The 19,314-nt window shown below is 46.2% G+C and overlaps 2 protein-coding genes across 2 annotated transcripts; one reads left to right on the top strand and one right to left on the bottom strand.

Moving 5' to 3' along the window:
• Positions 1-3,150: 3,150 nt before the first annotated feature.
• ALG2 (ALG2 alpha-1,3/1,6-mannosyltransferase) lies at positions 3,151-8,300 on the bottom strand. The gene is made up of 2 exons (XM_059142125.1): positions 7,853-8,300; positions 3,151-5,694 (listed from the first exon to the last, which is right to left on the bottom strand). The coding sequence occupies exons 1-2, from the start codon at positions 8,198-8,200 to the stop codon at positions 4,792-4,794; spliced, it is 1,251 nt and encodes a 416-aa protein (XP_058998108.1). The 5' UTR covers positions 8,201-8,300; the 3' UTR covers positions 3,151-4,791.
• Positions 8,301-8,513: 213 nt separating this feature from the next.
• On the top strand, positions 8,514-15,142 carry SEC61B (SEC61 translocon subunit beta). Its single transcript, XM_059142126.1, has 4 exons — positions 8,514-8,671; positions 8,888-8,985; positions 11,619-11,720; positions 14,857-15,142. Exons 1-4 carry the CDS (start codon positions 8,669-8,671, stop codon positions 14,942-14,944), a joined length of 291 nt encoding a protein of 96 aa, XP_058998109.1. The 5' UTR covers positions 8,514-8,668; the 3' UTR covers positions 14,945-15,142.
• The last annotated feature ends 4,172 nt before the right edge of the window (positions 15,143-19,314 follow it).

Below are 19,314 nucleotides of genomic sequence, written 5' to 3'. Positions count from 1 at the left end.
ACCGTATTTATGCATCTTCTCTGTGAAGTGGCCTTTCAGATCTGCTGCTCATTAAATAACATGTGGGTTTTTGTCCTCTTTCTCTGAAGTTGTAAGAATTCTTTACATATTCTCGCTGCAGGTCTTTATCAGATATATTAACTATGAATATTTTCTCCCAGTCTGTGGCTGGTCTTTTCATTTTTTTTTTTTTAAAAGGGTCTTTTGAAGAGCAGCAGTTTTTAATTTTGATGAAATTCAACTTATCAATTTTTCCCTTTAGGCTTTCTGCTTCTTGTGTCCTATTAAGAAATCTTTCCTTACCCCAAGGTTATGGAGATTTTCTTTTGTTTTCTTCTGTAAGTTCTGCGGTCTACTTTTTATGTGTAGGCCTATAATCCCCTTCAAGTGTATTGTATATGATGTGACGTAAAGGTTGAGGCTCATTTTTTCCCCCTATACAGATATCCAATTGTCCCAGCACCATTTTTTGAAAAGACTATCTTTTCCCCCATTGAATTACCTCAGAATATTTGGCAAAACGACTCTGAGATCATGACCTGAGCTGAAATCAGGTGGGACCCTTAACCAACTGAGCTACCCAGGCACCCCTCCCCGTTCCTCCCCTCCCCCCAAACTCACTCTTTTATCTGTCCTTCTCCACAACCACCCTGTGGGGTGCGCTACTTAGAGCCAATCATACCACTTTACGAAGAAGGAAATGTAGATCTTAAGATTATCATCATGAGGACAACTTCTCAATAACTGTGGAACCCTGGAATTCTCTGTGTAACCCAGGAAAGCAAAAGCCAATCAGACGTTGACATTTGAGCAGTCTGTTCTCTTTTGGGGATTTAAAAATATATACTTTATTTATTTATTAGAGAGAGAGTGTGTGAGAGCCTGAGCAGTGGGAGTGGCAGAGGGAGAAGCAGACTCCTTGTTAAGCAGGGAGCCCGATGTGGGGCTCAATTCCAGGACCTTGGGATCATGACCTGATGCTTAACTGACTGAGCCACCCAGGCGCCCCTTAGCAGTCTGTTCTAATGGTGTGTGCCAACTTCTTGGGTGAGTGGCATGTCACAAAGGCAAGTCACATCTATGCTACACTTGTGCCCCCTTCCCCCCTTCCTCAAACCCCAACACGCACGTCCCCCAAGAGTCTCTTCTCTATTTGTCTGAATGACATCAGGGGAGAGTCTTCTCTATTTGTCTGAATGACATCAGGGGCTGGCCTAGTGATAGTGCTTCCTACGAGGCATTGCAGCATTTGCTTGTGTTCATGTCGCTGGGTCCGAGGACAGTTCGCCCTCATTGTGAGCCCCACCCCATCCTCCAATCCTCCGGACAGGACAGAGGGCTGGTGCCAACAGCTCCCGGGCTCAGGACTCAGGACGGTAAAGCCCCTCCCTCCCCTCCCTCCCCAGGGGTTGTTCTTTGATCAGAGGGCAGGTGGGAAGTGAGTTGCCAGCCCTGACTCGCAGGCACGGCCCTGGTGTCTGGACTGCAGCCCCCTCCCGGGCTGCTGGGGATGGAGCTGCGGGAGCTGCGATGAGTGATGAAGAAATAAGGGGCTCAAAGCGAGTGGCAGGCGACGAGGGGCTCTGATAAAAGTACAGGGGATGTGAGTGGCTTCCTTAAGAAGTTGATGACCCCATATGACCTTATGTGGGTCCCTTTTGCTTTTGTGGCCTCCATTTTCCCACCCGTGTACAAGCAAAGTAGGCTGGTGACCTCTGGGGCTCTGCTCAGCTTGGAGTGGACTGGATGATGGGGTCCGGGATTGCAAAGAAAGGAGGTTCCGGGAGAGTGGCTGATGCTGGGGGAGGCGAGCGGTTGGCTGGCGGTAGGGTGGTGGGCAGAGAGCAGGGAAGCGAGGTGCTCATTCGGGCGCCCCATCTTCCTGATGTTGGAAGAGGTTGGGCAAGACAGTGCAGGTGCAGGTGGGAATCGGGCAGGTTAGAGGTTGTACAACAGCTGGCAAGTGCCAACCTGGCATCACTGTGCTGGGCTTGAGTCAGAGCTCCGGGTCTTCCCAGCTCTACGCCTCAGCTTTCCCCCACGAACTCAGCTGCAAAGCTACCTACAACGGGCCTGTGATCCTGTGGAGAGCAATCTGGAAAGAGCTCTGCAAACTCGGGGGCTGCCGTACATAACAGTGGCCGAAGGGCAGTGGGCAGAGAGGTCCTGTTTGGAGCCGTCCTGGAGGGATTGGGTAACTGCTGTTGAATCCTGGCTGGTTCGTCTTTCAAGTCTTTCATCTCCCTGAGCTTCCTTGTCGGTAAGAAGGGAGATGAAACCCGGTCTTACAAGATTGCTTTGAAGCCGAGGTGGGGAGATGACAAGCGACACCTTTCTCATCCTGAGGACCTCCATAGCCCACCTGCGGTGCTGTGGTTTCACGGAAAAATGCTACGGAAGTGTGGTTAGAGCGAAGGCAAACTGAGTGGCTGAGTGGTTGGACTTGGACCTGGAGGGCCTCAAGACGGCCCCCCCACTAGGCTGAGTGACCCAGGCAAGCTGCTTACCCACACTCCTCTGTAAAGGTGAGAATACATACACCTCCTAGAACTCAGGATGAGTGAGTTGTCTGCTGTGTAGTACCATGCCCAGCACACAGTAATTGCTAGAATTACTGCTGATAGGGTCCTGGACAATTTACTTCAGTGTGCCAGGCTTCTGCCCTCCCCAGCTTCAGTTTAGTTTTGGAAGCTGGGGACGCCTCCTGTGGACAAAGTTGCATCCCGGGTCTGGGAACCAGGAACCTATCCACCAGAGGCTGGAAGCTCCCGGCATCCAGACTTCTGCATCCACTCCCCACCCTACCCTGCCCCCCAGATCTGTGGTCTTATGTCACCTGCTGGGACTTGAGACAATGAAGAGTGGTTAGACTGAAGGCCCATGAGCCCCTGGTGTCCATTTTGGAAGGATCTGCCTAAAAATGGTCAAATAGGCAAAAGATTTAGGGCTCTGAATGGGCAGGCCCCACTTATGGACTGGAGTCTGTCCTAAACCCGGGGGGTCAGAACCACCAGGCCTTTTTGCAAAGGCTGCAGCAACCTGGGGGAACACATGCACCCAAGCCACAAAATACAAAACCCTCCACGTGGGGATGAGCTACTCGATTGGACTCTGGAAGCTTTCACGATGACAAAGGAAAGCAAACTCAACTTTTCATTCCATAAAACACTTTATTTAACTCTTGTTTTAGAAATCTTTTTGGTACAGTCATTTCATTTAATTAAATACTTCTTTGATAGAGACAAATGTGATAAATTACAATCTGAAATTTTATTCCGTAAAAAAAAAACAAAAAAAAACACACAAAAAAACCAAAAAAACAACCCAAAGAACAATATAGTAGTGCAGCATGAACCCCTGTGGAATTTCTACAGCTTTTCAATATACCCAAGTAACAAAATAGCTAACATTTATATAGCCCATACTATGTGCCAAGTACTGTTTTAAGTACTTCACATACATTATGGTAATCTGCCGTAACTGCTCTATGACGAATGTAGAATATTACAGCAGATGAAAAAGCTGAGGCAGAGAAATGACGTAATTCATCTAAGGTCACACAGGCTGTTAGGCTCTCACGTCTATACTCTCAGAATTGATCAATGTGGAGCCTTTGGCTAGTGATCGTTGCTCTTCTAAAGATGAATTTAGCTTTTAGGGTACTTGACTGGGTCAGCTGGTAGAACATGAGACTCTTGACCTTGGGGTCATGAGTTCAAGCCCCATGTTGGGCTGGAATTAAAAAAAAAAAAACAGTTAAAAAAAAATTTAGCTGTGAAGATATGTTGAAAAGTGCTTTACGTTTATTCGTACTTAGGCCAACAGGTAAGTAAGAAAGTCTAAGACTGGTCCGGGCCACAAAAGGGCTAGGGTCCATGGCAGAGGAAAACCACGTTGAGGCTGGCAGGAGGGAGGAGGAAGGAGGTGGGGGTCAAGGGAAGCGCCATAGCCATGACATCTGGCACAGGACTCGAAGGACACAAAGCAATTCTGTCTTACGCTTAGTAGGAGCTTCCCTAACCAAACACCAACACTAACAAAGCCGATGACTCAGATGACATGAAGAAACCAAACTTACATCAGACGCACACCCATGAGTGAGGACATCCTCTTACTTTAACATCTTGTTTACTCTAGCTTCAGACTTCAGGCTTGGCTGTCCACACTCTTAACGATCCCAGATCACAGAGGCCAAAATCTAGTATGCTTTCTTTTCCTATGACAAACATATTTTACTGTCACATCTCAGTGTGCAAAAATATAATAAATCATCTTTGTAAAAAAGTACAGAACATCCTTGCTATGGGTCCCGGAGAAGGTATGACTAGCAAAAATTTACTAACACAGGACAGTGAATGCACTGATTTTGGGAACTACAGCGATCCTGTTCTCATTATGCTATGAACCTAAATTAATCAACTTTAATGATGATACAGTTAAACTATAGTGTACCAAGGCACACTATAACTCAAAACTTACAGGCAAAGCAACAATAATCTAGAGAATTATAATTGAAATCTTTTGATGAATGTGGAATTGTACCATTTTTATATCTTAACACTGGTAAGACATGGAATAGTTACAGCATAAAAGATATTCCATTTTTCTTCAAAAGTAGATGAAAAGGAGCGGTGCATGGGGAAGTGGTTCAGATTCAAGATTCAAGTGCATTTTTCTTTTAATCTCTTCTGCAATAGATTTTAGGTTTCTTTTTCAGTTTCAAAAGTAAGTCTACAATCTGTAAAAAATGATACTAACGAATATAGCATAAAGGCCTTTAAAAAAGTTGGATTATACCAGCAGTTTGGTGACATACTGGTAGAGCTGTTCTGTAAAAGCTGCAGAGGAGAACTTTTCCTTCACCCTGGCTCTCCCAGCCAGTCCCATTGTGGCTTTTAAGGAAGGTTCATGGATGAACTTTTCCATCGCTTCTGAGAAGCGCACTGGGTCAGGTTCACATAGAAACCCTGTGACGCCGTGGACGACGGACTCCAGGGGCCCACCCGAATTCACAGCAATGACTGGGCACTGCATGTACATGGCCTCCAAAGGGACGATGCCGAAGTGTTCATTGCTCGGTGTGTAAAGCACACAGGTACAGCCATGGAGAAGTGCGATTTTCTGTGTGTCTGAGAAAGACCGCAGGAAGGTCACACACTGTCCAAGGTTGGACTGTCGGACCATTTCCTTCAATTCCTGATAGTGTTCCACATTCTCCAGGACTCTTTCGTCATAACCACCGGCCATGATTAGATGAACCTTGTCCCAATCCTGGGATGTCAACCTTCCACGCAGTTCTTCTAGGGCTTCCAGTGCCAAAGTCAGATTTTTCTTCCTTTCATATCTGTTGATGGAGAGGAACAGGTATTTCTTCCCCTTGGGGACAAGGCCATCGAGCTTCTCAGGAACAGCGGAGTCAAAGCTGGTGACATTCAGAGATGGGTAGAGGACATGGGGGTCTATGTGAGACAGGGACTTGAATGTTTCCTTAAAAACGGCAGCTGTAAACCGGCTATTGACCAAGATGCAGTCCGCCATGCCCGTGGTGTATTCCTCTACCCAGTCAATCGGCGCCCTGTACAAGCGTTTCAGAAAAGAATCTCTCCTGGTGAGAAGCAGATCTGGGAAGTGACAATAAAACAGGATTTTCTTGCGCCGTCTGGCCAGCTTGAGCACCGGGATGCAGGCAGACACCTAGCCGAAGCAAAAATCAACAGCAGATATGGACTGGTTAGCTGAGATTCAACCAAGTCAAAAGCATGTCCACCCACCCTGCCTGTTGGTCTGTGGGCTCATCACGGGCAATGCCTGATTCTGCTTTGTGACCTCCTGGACTCTCACCCAATACAACGCCTGGTGTATGGAAGGCTTGGACCCATCTGCTGGCTGTGTGCTAAATATTTAAAGCTGTAAGTCCAATGGTTTTCTCTAGGACAGCATGGCTCAATGGAAATAAAAATCTAGTAACTGTATGACAATATTTTTAAAGGATGAAATTAAAAAAAATTTTATCTAAAATATTATCATTTCAAAATGTATCATTATCAAAAAAGTTAACAGGACACTTTACGTTCAATTTTGCCACATAAATCTTTAAAACCAGATGTGTAATTTACACTTATACCTCATCTTAGCTCAGACTAGCCACATTTCAAGTGCTTAATAGCCACGGAGTCTAGAGGCTATGCTACTGGACAGGGCGGCTCTAGCAAGTGTCTCCTCCTAAAAAAGTGGAGTGCAGGCTCTGGAATGAAGACTGCTGGCTGTGTGACCATGAACAAGTAATCTTACCTCCTTCTCTGTCTGTTTTCTATTCTGTAACATGGTGACAACTGTAGTTCAAAAAACCCCTGGATTGTCTTGTGATTGCTAAATGTACCGGCATGTGTAAAATGCTCCAGAATTTAGCACACAGCATGCGCTCAGTAAATGTTAACCATAACTGTTACTAAGCATGAACGACATGCTGGCATTACTAGAGATGTTCTTGTTGGGTAATCTTTACAGGTTACTTAATCTCTAGGTTACCTCTCTGACAACTTGAAGAATCCTGCCAGATTTATCTGAAGCTTCTTAGAAGGTAGCAGATCTGGTACAAAACCCAGGTCTCCTACTTCCAAGTTCAGGTTTTTTTTTTTCTATTCTCTAGTCTCAGCTGCCTCATGCTGAATGACTGGCTACAAATGCAGGATGTCTAGAAATGTCCACATTTCTTAAAAAAGGGAACAGTTTCTGGACAAGCAAGGAGGATCAAACTAACTCAAGCATGATAAACACACAAATACAAATGTGAAACCATTTCCACCTATCAGTTTGGCAAAGATTAAAACAGTTTATACATCCACTGTGCACCAGAGCAAAATGACAGAACTTCTTTGAAAGGCAAATTTGGCAACCGCTATTGACATTTAAACTCTCGGACACTATTTCTAGGAATTTATTCCAAGGACAAGCAGACAGAAGAAGAAAAACAGGTACAAGGATGTCCATTTCAATACTGATCTATTTGCATAAAACTGGCCACAATGATGTCCTTTAACAGAGAATGTATAAATTATGATACTTTTAAACAAGAGCAGATTTTCCAGCAACCACTGAGAACCATGAAGTGAAGCTCTAATATTGATACATAAAAATGTCCCAAATAGAATTTCTGATGAAAAAAAGGGCAAGTCATCAAACAGCAGGTGTGTCATAGTCCTCACTATTACAAATAAGATGCATCGGAGAACAGATATATCTGCTAGTGTAGCTGAAGGCAACTTCTGGAAGGATGCATGGAGGTAAAAAAACCTGACTTCTCCCAAGACGAAGAGGGAGCCACGTTAAAACTTTAACGGGGGATGACATGTTTCACTTGGTGTTTTTAACACAACACTGCGGACGAGGTGGGCTGTCTGCAAAAGCTACACACAGTGGGATGGATGCATGTGGCCTGGAAGTAGAGTCAACATAATTAATGCAAAGAGGGGAAGACCTACGAGTTACTCATTAGTAAAGGTGACTCAGGGTTGACTGCTAATGCTTGTGTTTCTTAGAGCAGCCCCAAGACCCAACTACTTTGGAATCGCCCGAAGATCCCAAGCGAAAATGCAGATTTCTGGGCCCCAACCTCAGGACTCCAAGATGAAAGCTTCTGGGGGTGGGGTCCTGTACCAACGTGCAACTTTAATGTGTCCACACTACAGTCCGAGAACCAGTCTCACGCCCAGTTCTCTCCTCTCCAGATCGGTTCCGAGCTCTCCGAGCCGCAGGCCGGGAAAGCTCACGAGAGGCCATACAGGGCGTCCTCCCTAGAGGGAAAAGGAGGCGAGGCGAGGGTCGGGCGTGGCCGCACTCGTGGCCGCCTCACCTGGTCGCACACGACCACGTCGAACTCTTCATCGCCGAGGAACAACACGTAGAGCGCCAGGAAGATCATGCGCACGTAAGCGCAGACCGCGGCCCCGCGGCCTCCCCAGCCCAGGCTGCGCGGGAGCCAGTCCCCCGCGCAGCGCACCTGCAGCTCGCGACTGTCCGCGAAGCTGTGGCTGGGATCGTAGTGCGCCGTCCAGACCTTGACGCTACATCCGCGCGCCTGCAGGGCCAGCGCCGCGTCTAGCACCAGCCGCTCGGCGCCGCCCACGCCCAGGTCCGGGTGCAGGAACAGCACCGACGGGTTGGGACCAGGATCCTCGTCTTCGCCCAGCCTCTCCGCCATGGTCGAGAAGCCCCGCCACCGCCCTGCGCTCTACCGAGCTTCCGCGCATGCTCCTTCCGGGCTCCCAGCGGGCCTCTGCCGGGCCGACCACGCCTCGCGGCGCTGGCGTCAGTTGGGCCACATCAGCGCAAAGCTGCGGGCGCCCTGTGTCTGCCAGAAGAAATTTCCCTTCTGACCGTGGGTATATCCGCCCTTTGGTAGGGATTAGACTCTATGAAGGACGCTGCGATTCCACGGAAGGAGGCGGAAGGTCTGTGCTTCCCACACAGCGGTTGACCACGTCGCCTGTAACAAAATTTGTACAGGCATATGGTGGGACAACTCAGGCGTCCCTGGAGCCGGCGAGGACCCTGCGAGGGGTCTGGGGGCGGGGCCTGAGCCAGCTCCTCCAGACGCCGGTCCTTTGAGGAGTTCCCTGACCGCTTCTTGGACGTCAGTTTCAGCGTCCAGCGCCTTTCAGTCTCCAGCATGGTACGGCGGCTTCCCTACTTACTTCTCTACAGCCTTCCCTCCTTGATCCCGCTTCTCCTCTTCGCCCTGTCACTGGCCTTCCGCCTGGCCCTCCGCTTGTAGCACTCTTGCTTTCCCCAGCCTCCCCTGCAGGTGCTGGTCTCGGTCGTCAGGGCCGGGGGGTCGGGGGCGCGTGGCGGGGCGCTCACCAGCTTGTCCACTTGTCTCTCTCTGTAGCCTGGTCCGACCCCCAGTGGCACTAATGTGGGCTCGTCGGGGCGCTCTCCCAGCAAAGCAGTGGCCGCCCGGGCGGCCGGATCCACGGTCCGGCAGAGGTAAGGACCCCCGCGACCCTCTGGCTGTGGGCTCGGAGAGATGGGGCCCAAGAACTCGCTGGTCCGGAGGAGGAGACCCCGGGATGAAAAGAGTCACAAGGCCACACCGAACCTCAGGCGACGTGGCCGTAGGTGTTGTGTGTCTTGAGAAAGCGTCAGTATTTTCTTGTAATTACTCAGTTTGGGGCACCTTGGGGCATCCTTGTAAGAGGAAAGCCAACAAACTGGAGTTTGTTGTCTCAGAGACAACTTTGAGAAAGCTGATGTCATTCCACTCGTGTGTCTCGATCTAAGCTTTGCAGTCACGTTTTGATCTGCAGGTCCCCATCACACACTGTCACTTGTCCCATGCAAAACTCGGTCTCTTTTCATTCTAGCTTCTGCCCCAGTTTTATCTCTCTTACTTCCATCCGGCACTACTACTATACATTCATTTCCCCAAGGCCTAAACTTCAGGGTCCTTGTGCGCTTTTCCTGTGCCCTGTCGTTTAGTCATTTGCAGGACCGAATGGCACAGGAACAACTTCTCACCAATGGATTTCCTTTTTCATGTCCATTCTTCCAGTTTAGCCCAACTTCTCTCATCTGGGTGTTTGCATTTCCTACCTAAGTCTTTTCTCCAGGTCATTTCCGCTCCAGTCTGCCCTCCCCTCTGATTCTGTCACATATCTTCTTAGTTCCTATCTCATTTTCTTGTTGCTGAACTTGAAAAAAAGGGTGGATACCAATGTTCTTGGTGTTGCTTGAGCCCACCTGCCTCTCCTCCTCTCTGCTGATCGAGCAACAGTGAGCTTATTACTGCTGAACTCACTAGGTGACCCCTCCCCCCACTTCTGTTTATTCTGCTAGACTAAGTTCAGGGGTTCTTGAGGCCTTCCCTGACTTGGAAAGCAGCAGCAGCTGTGAGTTTTCTCTTTTGCTGCCAAAGCATTTTGTTCATGGGGTTATAATAGCATTCATGTTTCCATATTTATCTCCATTAGATTTGGGCAGAAGTGGCCCATCATCCGTATCCAGCTGTAAGACTTGACAGAATAAAGGATGAATACATGAAGGAATCAAGCCACCCTGTAATCTTAGGATTTTTGAAAGAACCATAGGGTATAGGAAGAGGGAGGCAGTTACACTGTGGCCAAAAAGAAAGGGTAAAATAGACCCCTAACAGAAGCTTAAATGATTAAGTGGGCTCTGTTAACTTCTCCCTGGCTTTCCAGTGGAGGAATGGGGGATATTCTGAGTACATTTGGTATTTCCAGTTCCTGGTTATCAAATCCTTTGCATGTCCCATGTGCCAGTAGGTGTAAGAGATCTTACAGAGCCTAGACTGATTTCTTTGGGGCTCATGTAATTCCAGAGACTTTGAGAACAGGCACTGCAGTTGGAAGGCTCTGGGAATAGGGGAAAGTGCATGGGTCCTAGTCCTGGCTCAGCTGATGACTTATCATGTCCACATGGGTTTACCATCTAGCTCAAGTTCCTTTTAACGACCAAGAAGGAAAATTTCAGGTGCCTACCTCACAGCTTAAATGATGTATATATAGCCTTGTGTGTGAAGGCTCTTCTAAGTGTGAATTGCTGTGTAAATCCCTGTACAATTATGTTTACTGTTTTCCATCAGTTATCTCATAGAAACAGTGATACACATGGACTAATGAGTTCCTGGCCCACTATGTAGTCTGCACTAGTTTTTGGGGTAAAGGCCATGGCAGGGGGAGGTGGGGATTATGACCAGAGTTGGAAAAGCAGTGAGAAGAGATGGTGTAATAGGGTTTTCACTTCTAGTTTCTCCCTGTGTTCTCTGGTGGACGGCACGAGCGCTATTGGGCTATTCCTGTGAGCCTGGGCTGCCCGTGTCACGCAGCTTATCTCACAGACCTGGATCCCCTGTGAGGAGGACACATTCTGGTTGGGGTGTTTTCTGCACTTTTTTACACCCTACTTCTACCCAGGATCTATGGTATATCAAAATAGTGAATATATTCAAAATAGTGAAATATATAAAAAAAAAAAAAGTATATAAAAATAGTGAAAACAGATTATAAAATAATTTTTTATAAAATGTACACTCTATTTTAGGACCTGGATGACAATGAAAGCTTAATTGTTTTTTTCTCTTTGGTAGTATATACAGTCACTTAAAAACATTTTAATGTAGTCATTTTAAAATCAGATTATATGGATTATATGGATTCAGGGCTTTTTAAGCAGGGGTTTATTACTTGACTTCACGAAAATACTTGAAAAGAGAATCTGAAATTCAATGTTCAAATGAGGTGCCCATGTGTATGGGGTGAGAACTGGGTTCACTGTCGAGCTTGGCTGCCTGCTGGCTGTGTGGTCCCAGGCACTTTACCTAACCTTTTATGAGTCCGTTTTCTTCATTTATGCATTGGAAATGGTGACTACTTTCTGGGATGCTTGTCTTCATTAACATATGGCAGGTACTAGGTCCTTGGTGGTTATCACGATCAATGAAGTAAAAGCAAGAATTTGGGGAGCAGGTCTAGCAAAGAAAGTTTTTTTTTGTTTGTTTGTTTTTTTTGTTTTTTTAAACAACGTAGTGGGAGCGTATGTTTAAATACTATAGTAAGGGCTTCTGAGAAAAACCTTTTTGTACTATTTCTTTTTTCCAGAAAAAATGCTAGCTGTGGAACAAGGAGCACGGGGCGCACGACCTCAGCAGGCACTGGGGGCATGTGGCGATTCTACACAGAAGACTCACCTGGGCTCAAGGTGTAAGTGTTGGGGAACAGACCTTGTGTTTCTGAGCGTCACACATGTGTGGGGGAGTGCAGTGTCTTCCACTGGTGGCGTTTGCTCTCATGAGATGTACCCGACAGCTTCACTCGTGCCAGGTGGGCTCAGTTTGGTTTGTCTGCTTATCAGTCATTTAGTTCAGAACCTGGAATAACATCTCCATGGATTGGATGAAAGCAAGGGAAAAAACCTGCGTGCAGCTGTGTCAGAATTAATGACGAGAACAGAGAGAACTGGAGGGGAAACTGCTTAATGAGATGAAATTGCTCCTCATTTGCTGTTCTTGTCCCACACTGAGAAATAGGAGTAACCACTTGAATTGGAGCTGGGTGATTTTTAAGAGCTCTCTTGGAGGCACAAGCTGATGTTATTACAGCCTAAAGGGAGTGTCTGTATTAGGCTGTGTTACCAAAAGTTCTTTGCCCCCCCCCTTTGCCTTTGGTGGGTGGTGGGTGACCCTGGAGGGTGAACATAATCACTGGCTTAAGTTCTTTGGTCCGGGAGTGCTATTAGGTGACGGGACATGGGCATCCAGAGTCTCTAGGCCTCGCTCGCCTCACTTTCCGTCCATGGTTTCTTGTACCACGTGGCCGAGCTGGTCTCACACGTCTCTTTGCACGAGGCTCCCGAACACCCCTGCTTACAGCTGTTTCCTGCTTGAACCCAGTGCCTGAGGCATTGGCATAATGACGCACTCCTGTTCTCAGAGCCGCTCGGTTCACAGAGGCTGTTACCTGTACGTGGAAGACAGCCCGCAGGGGCGGGAGCTGCGTCTTCGGACTGTTCAGTCCCATGCTCTTTCCGTACTGCTGCTGCTGTCTAGCAGAAGGAGACAAAGTCAGATTTATTTGGATTAGTTTCATTAACTCATAGCGTGGCTTGGATCACCAGGGTAGTTGACGAAGGCTTCCCTGAGATCTGGTCTTACTGAGTGATTTTTTTACTGTTCTGTTGTGGTCGGATGGGAATGAGTTTCGGAAAGTGCTCCTGGGGTTGGGGTTAGTGAGTTGGTGGCGTGAAAAACCCTTTGGTCTTTGTTTTGAGGTAATCTTTGTGAGTATTTCAGAGAGAAATTGTGAATTCCCTCGACCCTCAGGGTCTCCAGGGGACTCGCTGTATACACTTCTCAGTCAGGCGGTCAGACCTCTTCTGGGGCGTCTGGCCTGCGCTAGCTCTCGGCTCTGTGCTTTCCAACAGCCGGGCTGGCCTGCTGCTGCTTACTGTGTGAGTCCCCCCAGGATAGAAGCTGTTCCTTGAAGTGTCATCAGCCACAGTTGATCATCAGTAAGATAGATGTTTTCGATGAAAAGACACAGTTGGGAATTTGTATCCACAGATCCATATCTTGGAGCTTGTCCTGGTTCTTCCCAGGAGTTGAGAAAAAATTTTTTCAGGCCAATAATAGCATCTCCTGGGACCTTACTATAACCCTGCATTGTGTTCATATGAACTTATTTAGTACCTCAGCAACCCTGTGGGAGAAGCACTGGGATTATTCCCATTTTACGGTTGAGGAAAATGAGGCCAGAGAAGGTAAGTAACAGGGCCACAGTCTCTGCTCATGGTTGACAGAGCTGGTTCCCGAATTCCAGCTCTCTGGGAGCTGTGCTCTCGGCTTTGTGCTTTGTGTCTCCTGTTGCTCTAACGTTGCATGCACCAAAGGAAGGGAGTGATTAAGTGTAACTCCATGAAGATTACTTCCCATGTACTTTTAAATTTGTTTATTCCCAGAATTGTACACGTTTTGGAAGAACAGAATAGTGTAGCAAGGACTTTGATCTCTGTGCATTGTCTTTTGGCCACTAGTGGACTCTTACTCCACTGCTCCATTGGGTTACTCCACTGCCTTCGCTGTAAAGATTTCTGGGGTCTTTTCTGTTGTCCACTCCCCAGTTGTATCTGGGAGGTCAAATGACGTCTTGAATTCTCCAAAACCAGTATTGGCAGGAAGAGTCACAAAGGAGGGCCCCATAACGTTTCATCAGAGTCCCATTCACAGGTTATGTGAGGTCAAGGGCTTCTCCCTTTAAGAAACCCATGTACTAATTCTCAATTTGAGAAGCATTTGATTTAGTGAAGGGCTGTTGAGTAAAACCTGTCTCCTTCCTTTAATAAACTCATACGTGGAACTAGTTGGGAACCTTAGAGAGAGAGGGAGAGAGAGAGAGAGACAAGCACCATACTCAGTGGGGAATCTGTTTCCTTCTGCCCCTCCCCGATTGTGCATGCTCTAGCTCAAATACATAAATAAAATCTAAAATAAAAAAAGAGAGAGAGAGAGACAAGCAATATATATCAAATCAGAAAACCGAAGTTCAGATCTTTCCTTTCTGTTCTGGCTGTGTGTTAGGCAAGTGATCATCTCTGCGCCTCAATTTTCCTTGTTATAAAATGAGATTAAGGGCTGCCTGGGTTGCTCAGTGGGTTAAGCTGCTGCCTTTGGCTTGGGTCATGATCTCAGGGTCCCAGGATCAAGCCCCACTCCAGGCTTCTTGCTCAGCAGGGAGCCTGTTTCCTCCTCTCTCTCTGCCTGCTTCTCTGCCTATTTGTGATCTCTCTATCTCTCTCTCTCTGTCAAATAAATTTAAAAAATCTTTGAAAAAAAATGAGATTAATACTTGTTTTCCCTGGGTCATGAGTTTGTTGATCAAGTAAAAACACTTTGTAATTTACAATGTGGTATGTGTCTTTGTATGCCTAGTAGATTTTAGTTAGACAGTGAAGGTTGCCTTTATAAATATTAATTTGAAATAATAGTTTGGTAATTGGGTCATTGGCACTTAAAGAGTTTGGGAAATTTTTCTCATTTTTTTATTATGGAAAATATCAAAGATATGAAATACTGAAATTAGACTAGTGTCTCTAAGACATCAAATCGTTTTATTTGTATATATTTTAATACATTTTACTAAGAGATAAGGATTCCTCCTAAGTAATCACAGTGCCATCCCTGCACTGTCAAAATATCCATAATAATAATTTGAGGAATAGTATTAAATGTTGTAAATGATATTCTTGGATGAGTCTTAGGTACTTCCCCTGCTTTATTCCCTTGTTACAGCTATAATATGTATTATTACTCAGAGTAAGCGTGCCTTCTCTTCTTCCTTCCAGTGGCCCTGTCCCAGTATTGGTTATGAGTCTTCTGTTCATCGCTTCTGTATTTATGTTGCACATTTGGGGCAAGTACACTCGTTCATAGATTCGGCTGCATCCATCTGTCTGTCATCTGAAGAAGAAGGAAAAAAACCCAACGTATCTTGGACCAAAAGCATAGTGATTTTCTGTTTGTGAGAGAGAAATATTCTGTAAGCTTATTGTTTTACAGGGAACTTAACAAGAATTGACTTTAAGGAATCAGTTTTTTTCTATGACTAATAAACTTTTTAATTGATTTATACCAAGTCTCATGGCTGATATCTGACTGCTAGAGCCGGTAGTCTCTCTGCCTTTAGATTTGTGAGTAAGTATGGAGAAAACACTAGGGGGAGATTGTTTTCTTTGTTGGATTAACAGTTCCTTATTTGACCATGTAGTCACTCAAATCCAAGATCCTGTAATTGGCCATGGTTTACTTTCTTCCAGGTACGTCCTGGTGATTGTAATTTTGTGTGTTTGTGATTATTAAAGCGTGTGCCTGTGACTCCATCAGGAAGATCTGTGTTCAGAGGCAGCTGGTACCCAGGGAAGAAGACATAGGGATCATAAACCAGATATCTTGGATAAAATGTTTGTTCATTCTGTTCTTTGTCTCTGAAACTGTAGATAATATGTTTGCCTCTTGTCTCTCTCAGTTCTTAATTCTGTGAGCGCAGACCAGAGATTTCCATTGATTTCTCACTAGTCGCTAAAACTGTTCTGAAAGAATTTATTTGTTAAATTGGATTTATCAAATAAAATTTTGTCTTCATTTGGAAAATTTTCATTTGTAATAATCAGGGACAATAATTAAGGGACCTTCATAATCAGAGTGAGATACCAGCACTTCTGAACTGAGTTGTTATAATTCCAATCCAAAATAAAATTTTAAGGTTTCACTTAGCTTATGTAGCCTTTCTGGGGATAAGCATTCAGTTTCTCGTCGACCCTAGGAAACACCCAGTGTAGCTCAGTGTGCATGCTCCAGGAGCTCAGGACCCTGAGCCATGATTTCTAAAGAGAGATCCATATGAAATGCCCTGATTGTTGTGCAGATCACAAAATGTAGAGGTGTATTAGTTGAAAAATAGAGAATTTAAAAAATCTCTTTCTCAGGTCCATTTAAGGAAAACTTCATTGAACAGTTAAACAGCTTCGTTAGTGTATTTCTTGAGTCCTGGCTGCGGAGTAATTTTAGGTCTGGGGAACCAGGTTTAAATGATGAGAAGTATGTGTCTTTTAAACAGATTTCCTAAGGCAGTATATGGGCGAGCATGCACTTGTAAATCCAAATAAATGGCAGATTATTGGGGGAAAATGAAAAACTGGCTCCCTTGGATCCTGGGCACTGCTCATCGCACGAAAAGACAGCAGCTGTCTTCGTTTTGAAATTCAGGGGAAAGAGTCAGTTTCCCTTGGAAGAAATTAAAGATTTAATGGGATTTTTTTTTTTTTTCCCCGATACTCAGGTTGATGGTTCCAGTAACAGCTAAAAGTTAGGTATTTAATTTGCAAACGAAATCTCTTCCTCTGTCTAGAGGAGTGTCTTTTTCTCTGGGGGAGATGCCGAAGCCACTTGGAGGAGCTGTTTGCTCTTGGGGGTATGTTCTCTTCCCTGCAAGATGCTGGCTGTTAGCCCCGTGTGCCTCATAGTGGTCTCCAGTGGACTGACAGCCAAAAGTCATGGGGCTTTGGGAGCTGGCAATTGATAGGGAAATACTAGTTTTCAGTGGTGAGCAGGGAGATGCTTCATTCAGCAGAAAGAAAATTGGTGGTTGGGTATAAAATTGTACAACATCTATTATGTTACGTAGCTGCTTTTGGCTCTGATGGTACAATGCTAATCCCGTAGCTGAGAATCTCAGTGTTCAAGCTGTTCCTTTCTCTTTTCTTTCTCAGTTTGAAAAACTGGGCTAAAATACACATACCACAAAATACGCCGTATTCGCCGTCCTTAAGCGCGCAGGTCAAGGGTACTGAGCACGTGGCGTGTTGTGAAGCCGTCACCACCTGCCATCTCCAGAACTCTCATCTCGCAAAACCTAAACTCTAAACCTGCCAAATAACAACTCCCCTCTCCCGAACATCTCCCCTTAGCCTCTGGCAAACCACCCTTAGAATTTCTGTCTCTGAATTTGACTCTCAGTGCCTCGTATGAGTAGACTCATTTTGCCCTTTTGTCACTGGCTTATCCTACTTAGCATCATGTCCTCAAGATTCATCCAAGTTGTAGTGTGTGTAGGAGCTCCCCTTCCTCAGCCTGTGAGGTCAGTCTTTTGAAGGCTGAATGATGTTCCATTGTATGTATATACCACCTTTTGTCTTCCTTTCTTTTAGAGATTTCTAGAGTGTTCCTTCTTGAGTCCTAGGCGACCATATGCCATTCATAACAATTCTGAAAGCCTAACAAATTAAATCTTTACTTGCATTGTCTACCTTGGCCCAGAGAATTCTCAAGCCCCCTTTGCCGTGGGCTCTCATTCTAGCCCCTTCTGAGTGGCTACGAGAGCCAGCACCTGCTAAGCAGAAGTGCTGAGAGATTAGAACTGGGAAGATGAATTACAACTGCAGTGTGGGTGGAGCCTTTTAAATCATTGGGGAAAGACCCCAAGAGTCCCTGAGACTAGTGAGGGACGGAAAGACTAGGGCCCCTGCGTCCACTAGTAGCCTGAACACATTCCAGTAAAACTGGGTGTGAGCTCTGTTCCTGGGAGAGGGGGATCCTGCCAGAGCTTTTGTTTCCACACCTGGCTTGGTCTAGACTCCAGTATTTCTTCCAGGGGCTGATGTCATAGAAAGAATTGAAAAAGGCATTCTGAAATGTTACAAGTGTTGGCATCAAGTTAAAATGGAGGAAAATGTCTACAGAGCCGGCTTTATTCAACAGAAAATCCCGTACACTATATGGAGTTTTTCTGGGCACAGTGTCCTGCTCTTGATTCCTGCAAAGTGCTATGTCACCCCTCACTTCAAATGCTGCAGGAGGAGGGCTCAGGCCAGGACCAAGTAAGTCTGTTGGACTCTGGGGCCACTACTCAGTCATCCAAAGTTAGTGTGCTTCCTGCCCCATCTTCCAGACGTGGAGGTGTGCTGACCTGGGTTCACGCGCCGGGCCTGCGGTTTACCCGTTGGGAGATTGTGGTTGGCCCCCTTTCTTCCTCTGTTCTCCTCTGGTTTGTCTTTTGTGTCACTGCCCATGGTGTGAGGATTCCCACCAAAAAGGATAAGTGAGAGAGAAGATACAAGAGTGCCTTGTTAATTAGCTAATGGTTAACAAGTGCTGCTTTTCTTTTCTTTCTTTTTTTTTAAGATTTTATTTATTTGAGAGAGAGAGCACGTGAGAGAGGGAGATCAGGGCAGAGGAAGATAGAGAAGCAGACTCCCCGCAGACCAGGGAGCCCAGTGTTCAATCCCAGGACCCTGGGATCATGACCTGAGCCGAAGGCAGATGCTTAACTGACTGAGCCACCCAGGTACCCAACAAGTACTTCTTCCGTTCCACCCTCCCCTTGCTCTCTTCTGGTCTACACAGCTCAGACTCCTGGGCTCTCATGTGCAAAGAAACAATAATCCCAGGAAAGTTATTAAAAAATCATTCTGGGTCTGGGGCAAACCTGGACTGTGGGTCACCTTACTTCGAATCTACTGCTATTTTCTACTCTATCTGACTGGAGACTTCTGTTGTCCTACAGGAGAGCTTGTCCCTTTTAGGAGGTGGGCATAGTTAGCCCCGGATTGGAAGAGTCACATACCTGGCCTCCCAAGGAGAACAAGTTCCAAATTCCTTTTCCTGGTGCCAGACACTAGCCCTCCCGACCTGCTGGGCCGCGTCTGCTCCTTCCTCTTCTCCACCAAGCCCCCCGCCCCCGTGCTCTGCCCACCACATTTTTCAGCATTACTGGTTTTAATTTCCTCTACCATCCCCTTTGCAAAAACTTCTTTCCTGATTTAATTACTACTTCTCTTAATTCAATTTCACTCTCTTGATTGTCATTAAACTCCCACAATTGTTTCTCCAAAGAATTTAACGGTGAGGCCCTCTGCTTAGAGATTAATTGTCATCATTTCGCCTTCAAACACAGGTACTTTCTTACTTCTCTTCAATTATCTCCCAGAGAAAGGGAAGTGACTGTCCTTCTTCTCAGGGGCCTCTCTGAGAACAAACACTGCTGGGGGCTGCCTTTTGAGAGAGAGAGAGAGACAGAGAAAGCGAAGTCTCATAGATTTTTCTTCCACTTTCTACTGACTCTAATCTCAGGATCTGAGAGGAGCCTGAGAGCTCCAGGCTCCTCAAGGGCTCAGGCTGGGAGCGGGTGGAGCGAAGGCTCCAGAAGAGGCAGTCCAGCCTTGAGAAATGAGGGCTCTCTGTCAGGAGGGTGAGGAATGGCAGCAGGGGCTAGCTCGGGCCTCAAACATTCTGCCCAGTCGGGGTCT

Source organism: Mustela lutreola, chromosome 12, assembly GCF_030435805.1.
Source record: "Mustela lutreola isolate mMusLut2 chromosome 12, mMusLut2.pri, whole genome shotgun sequence".
NCBI classification, from domain to species: domain Eukaryota; kingdom Metazoa; phylum Chordata; class Mammalia; order Carnivora; family Mustelidae; genus Mustela; species Mustela lutreola.
The sequence above is the reverse complement of the archived record's forward strand: the minus strand, read 5'-3'. Positions and strand labels throughout refer to the sequence as shown.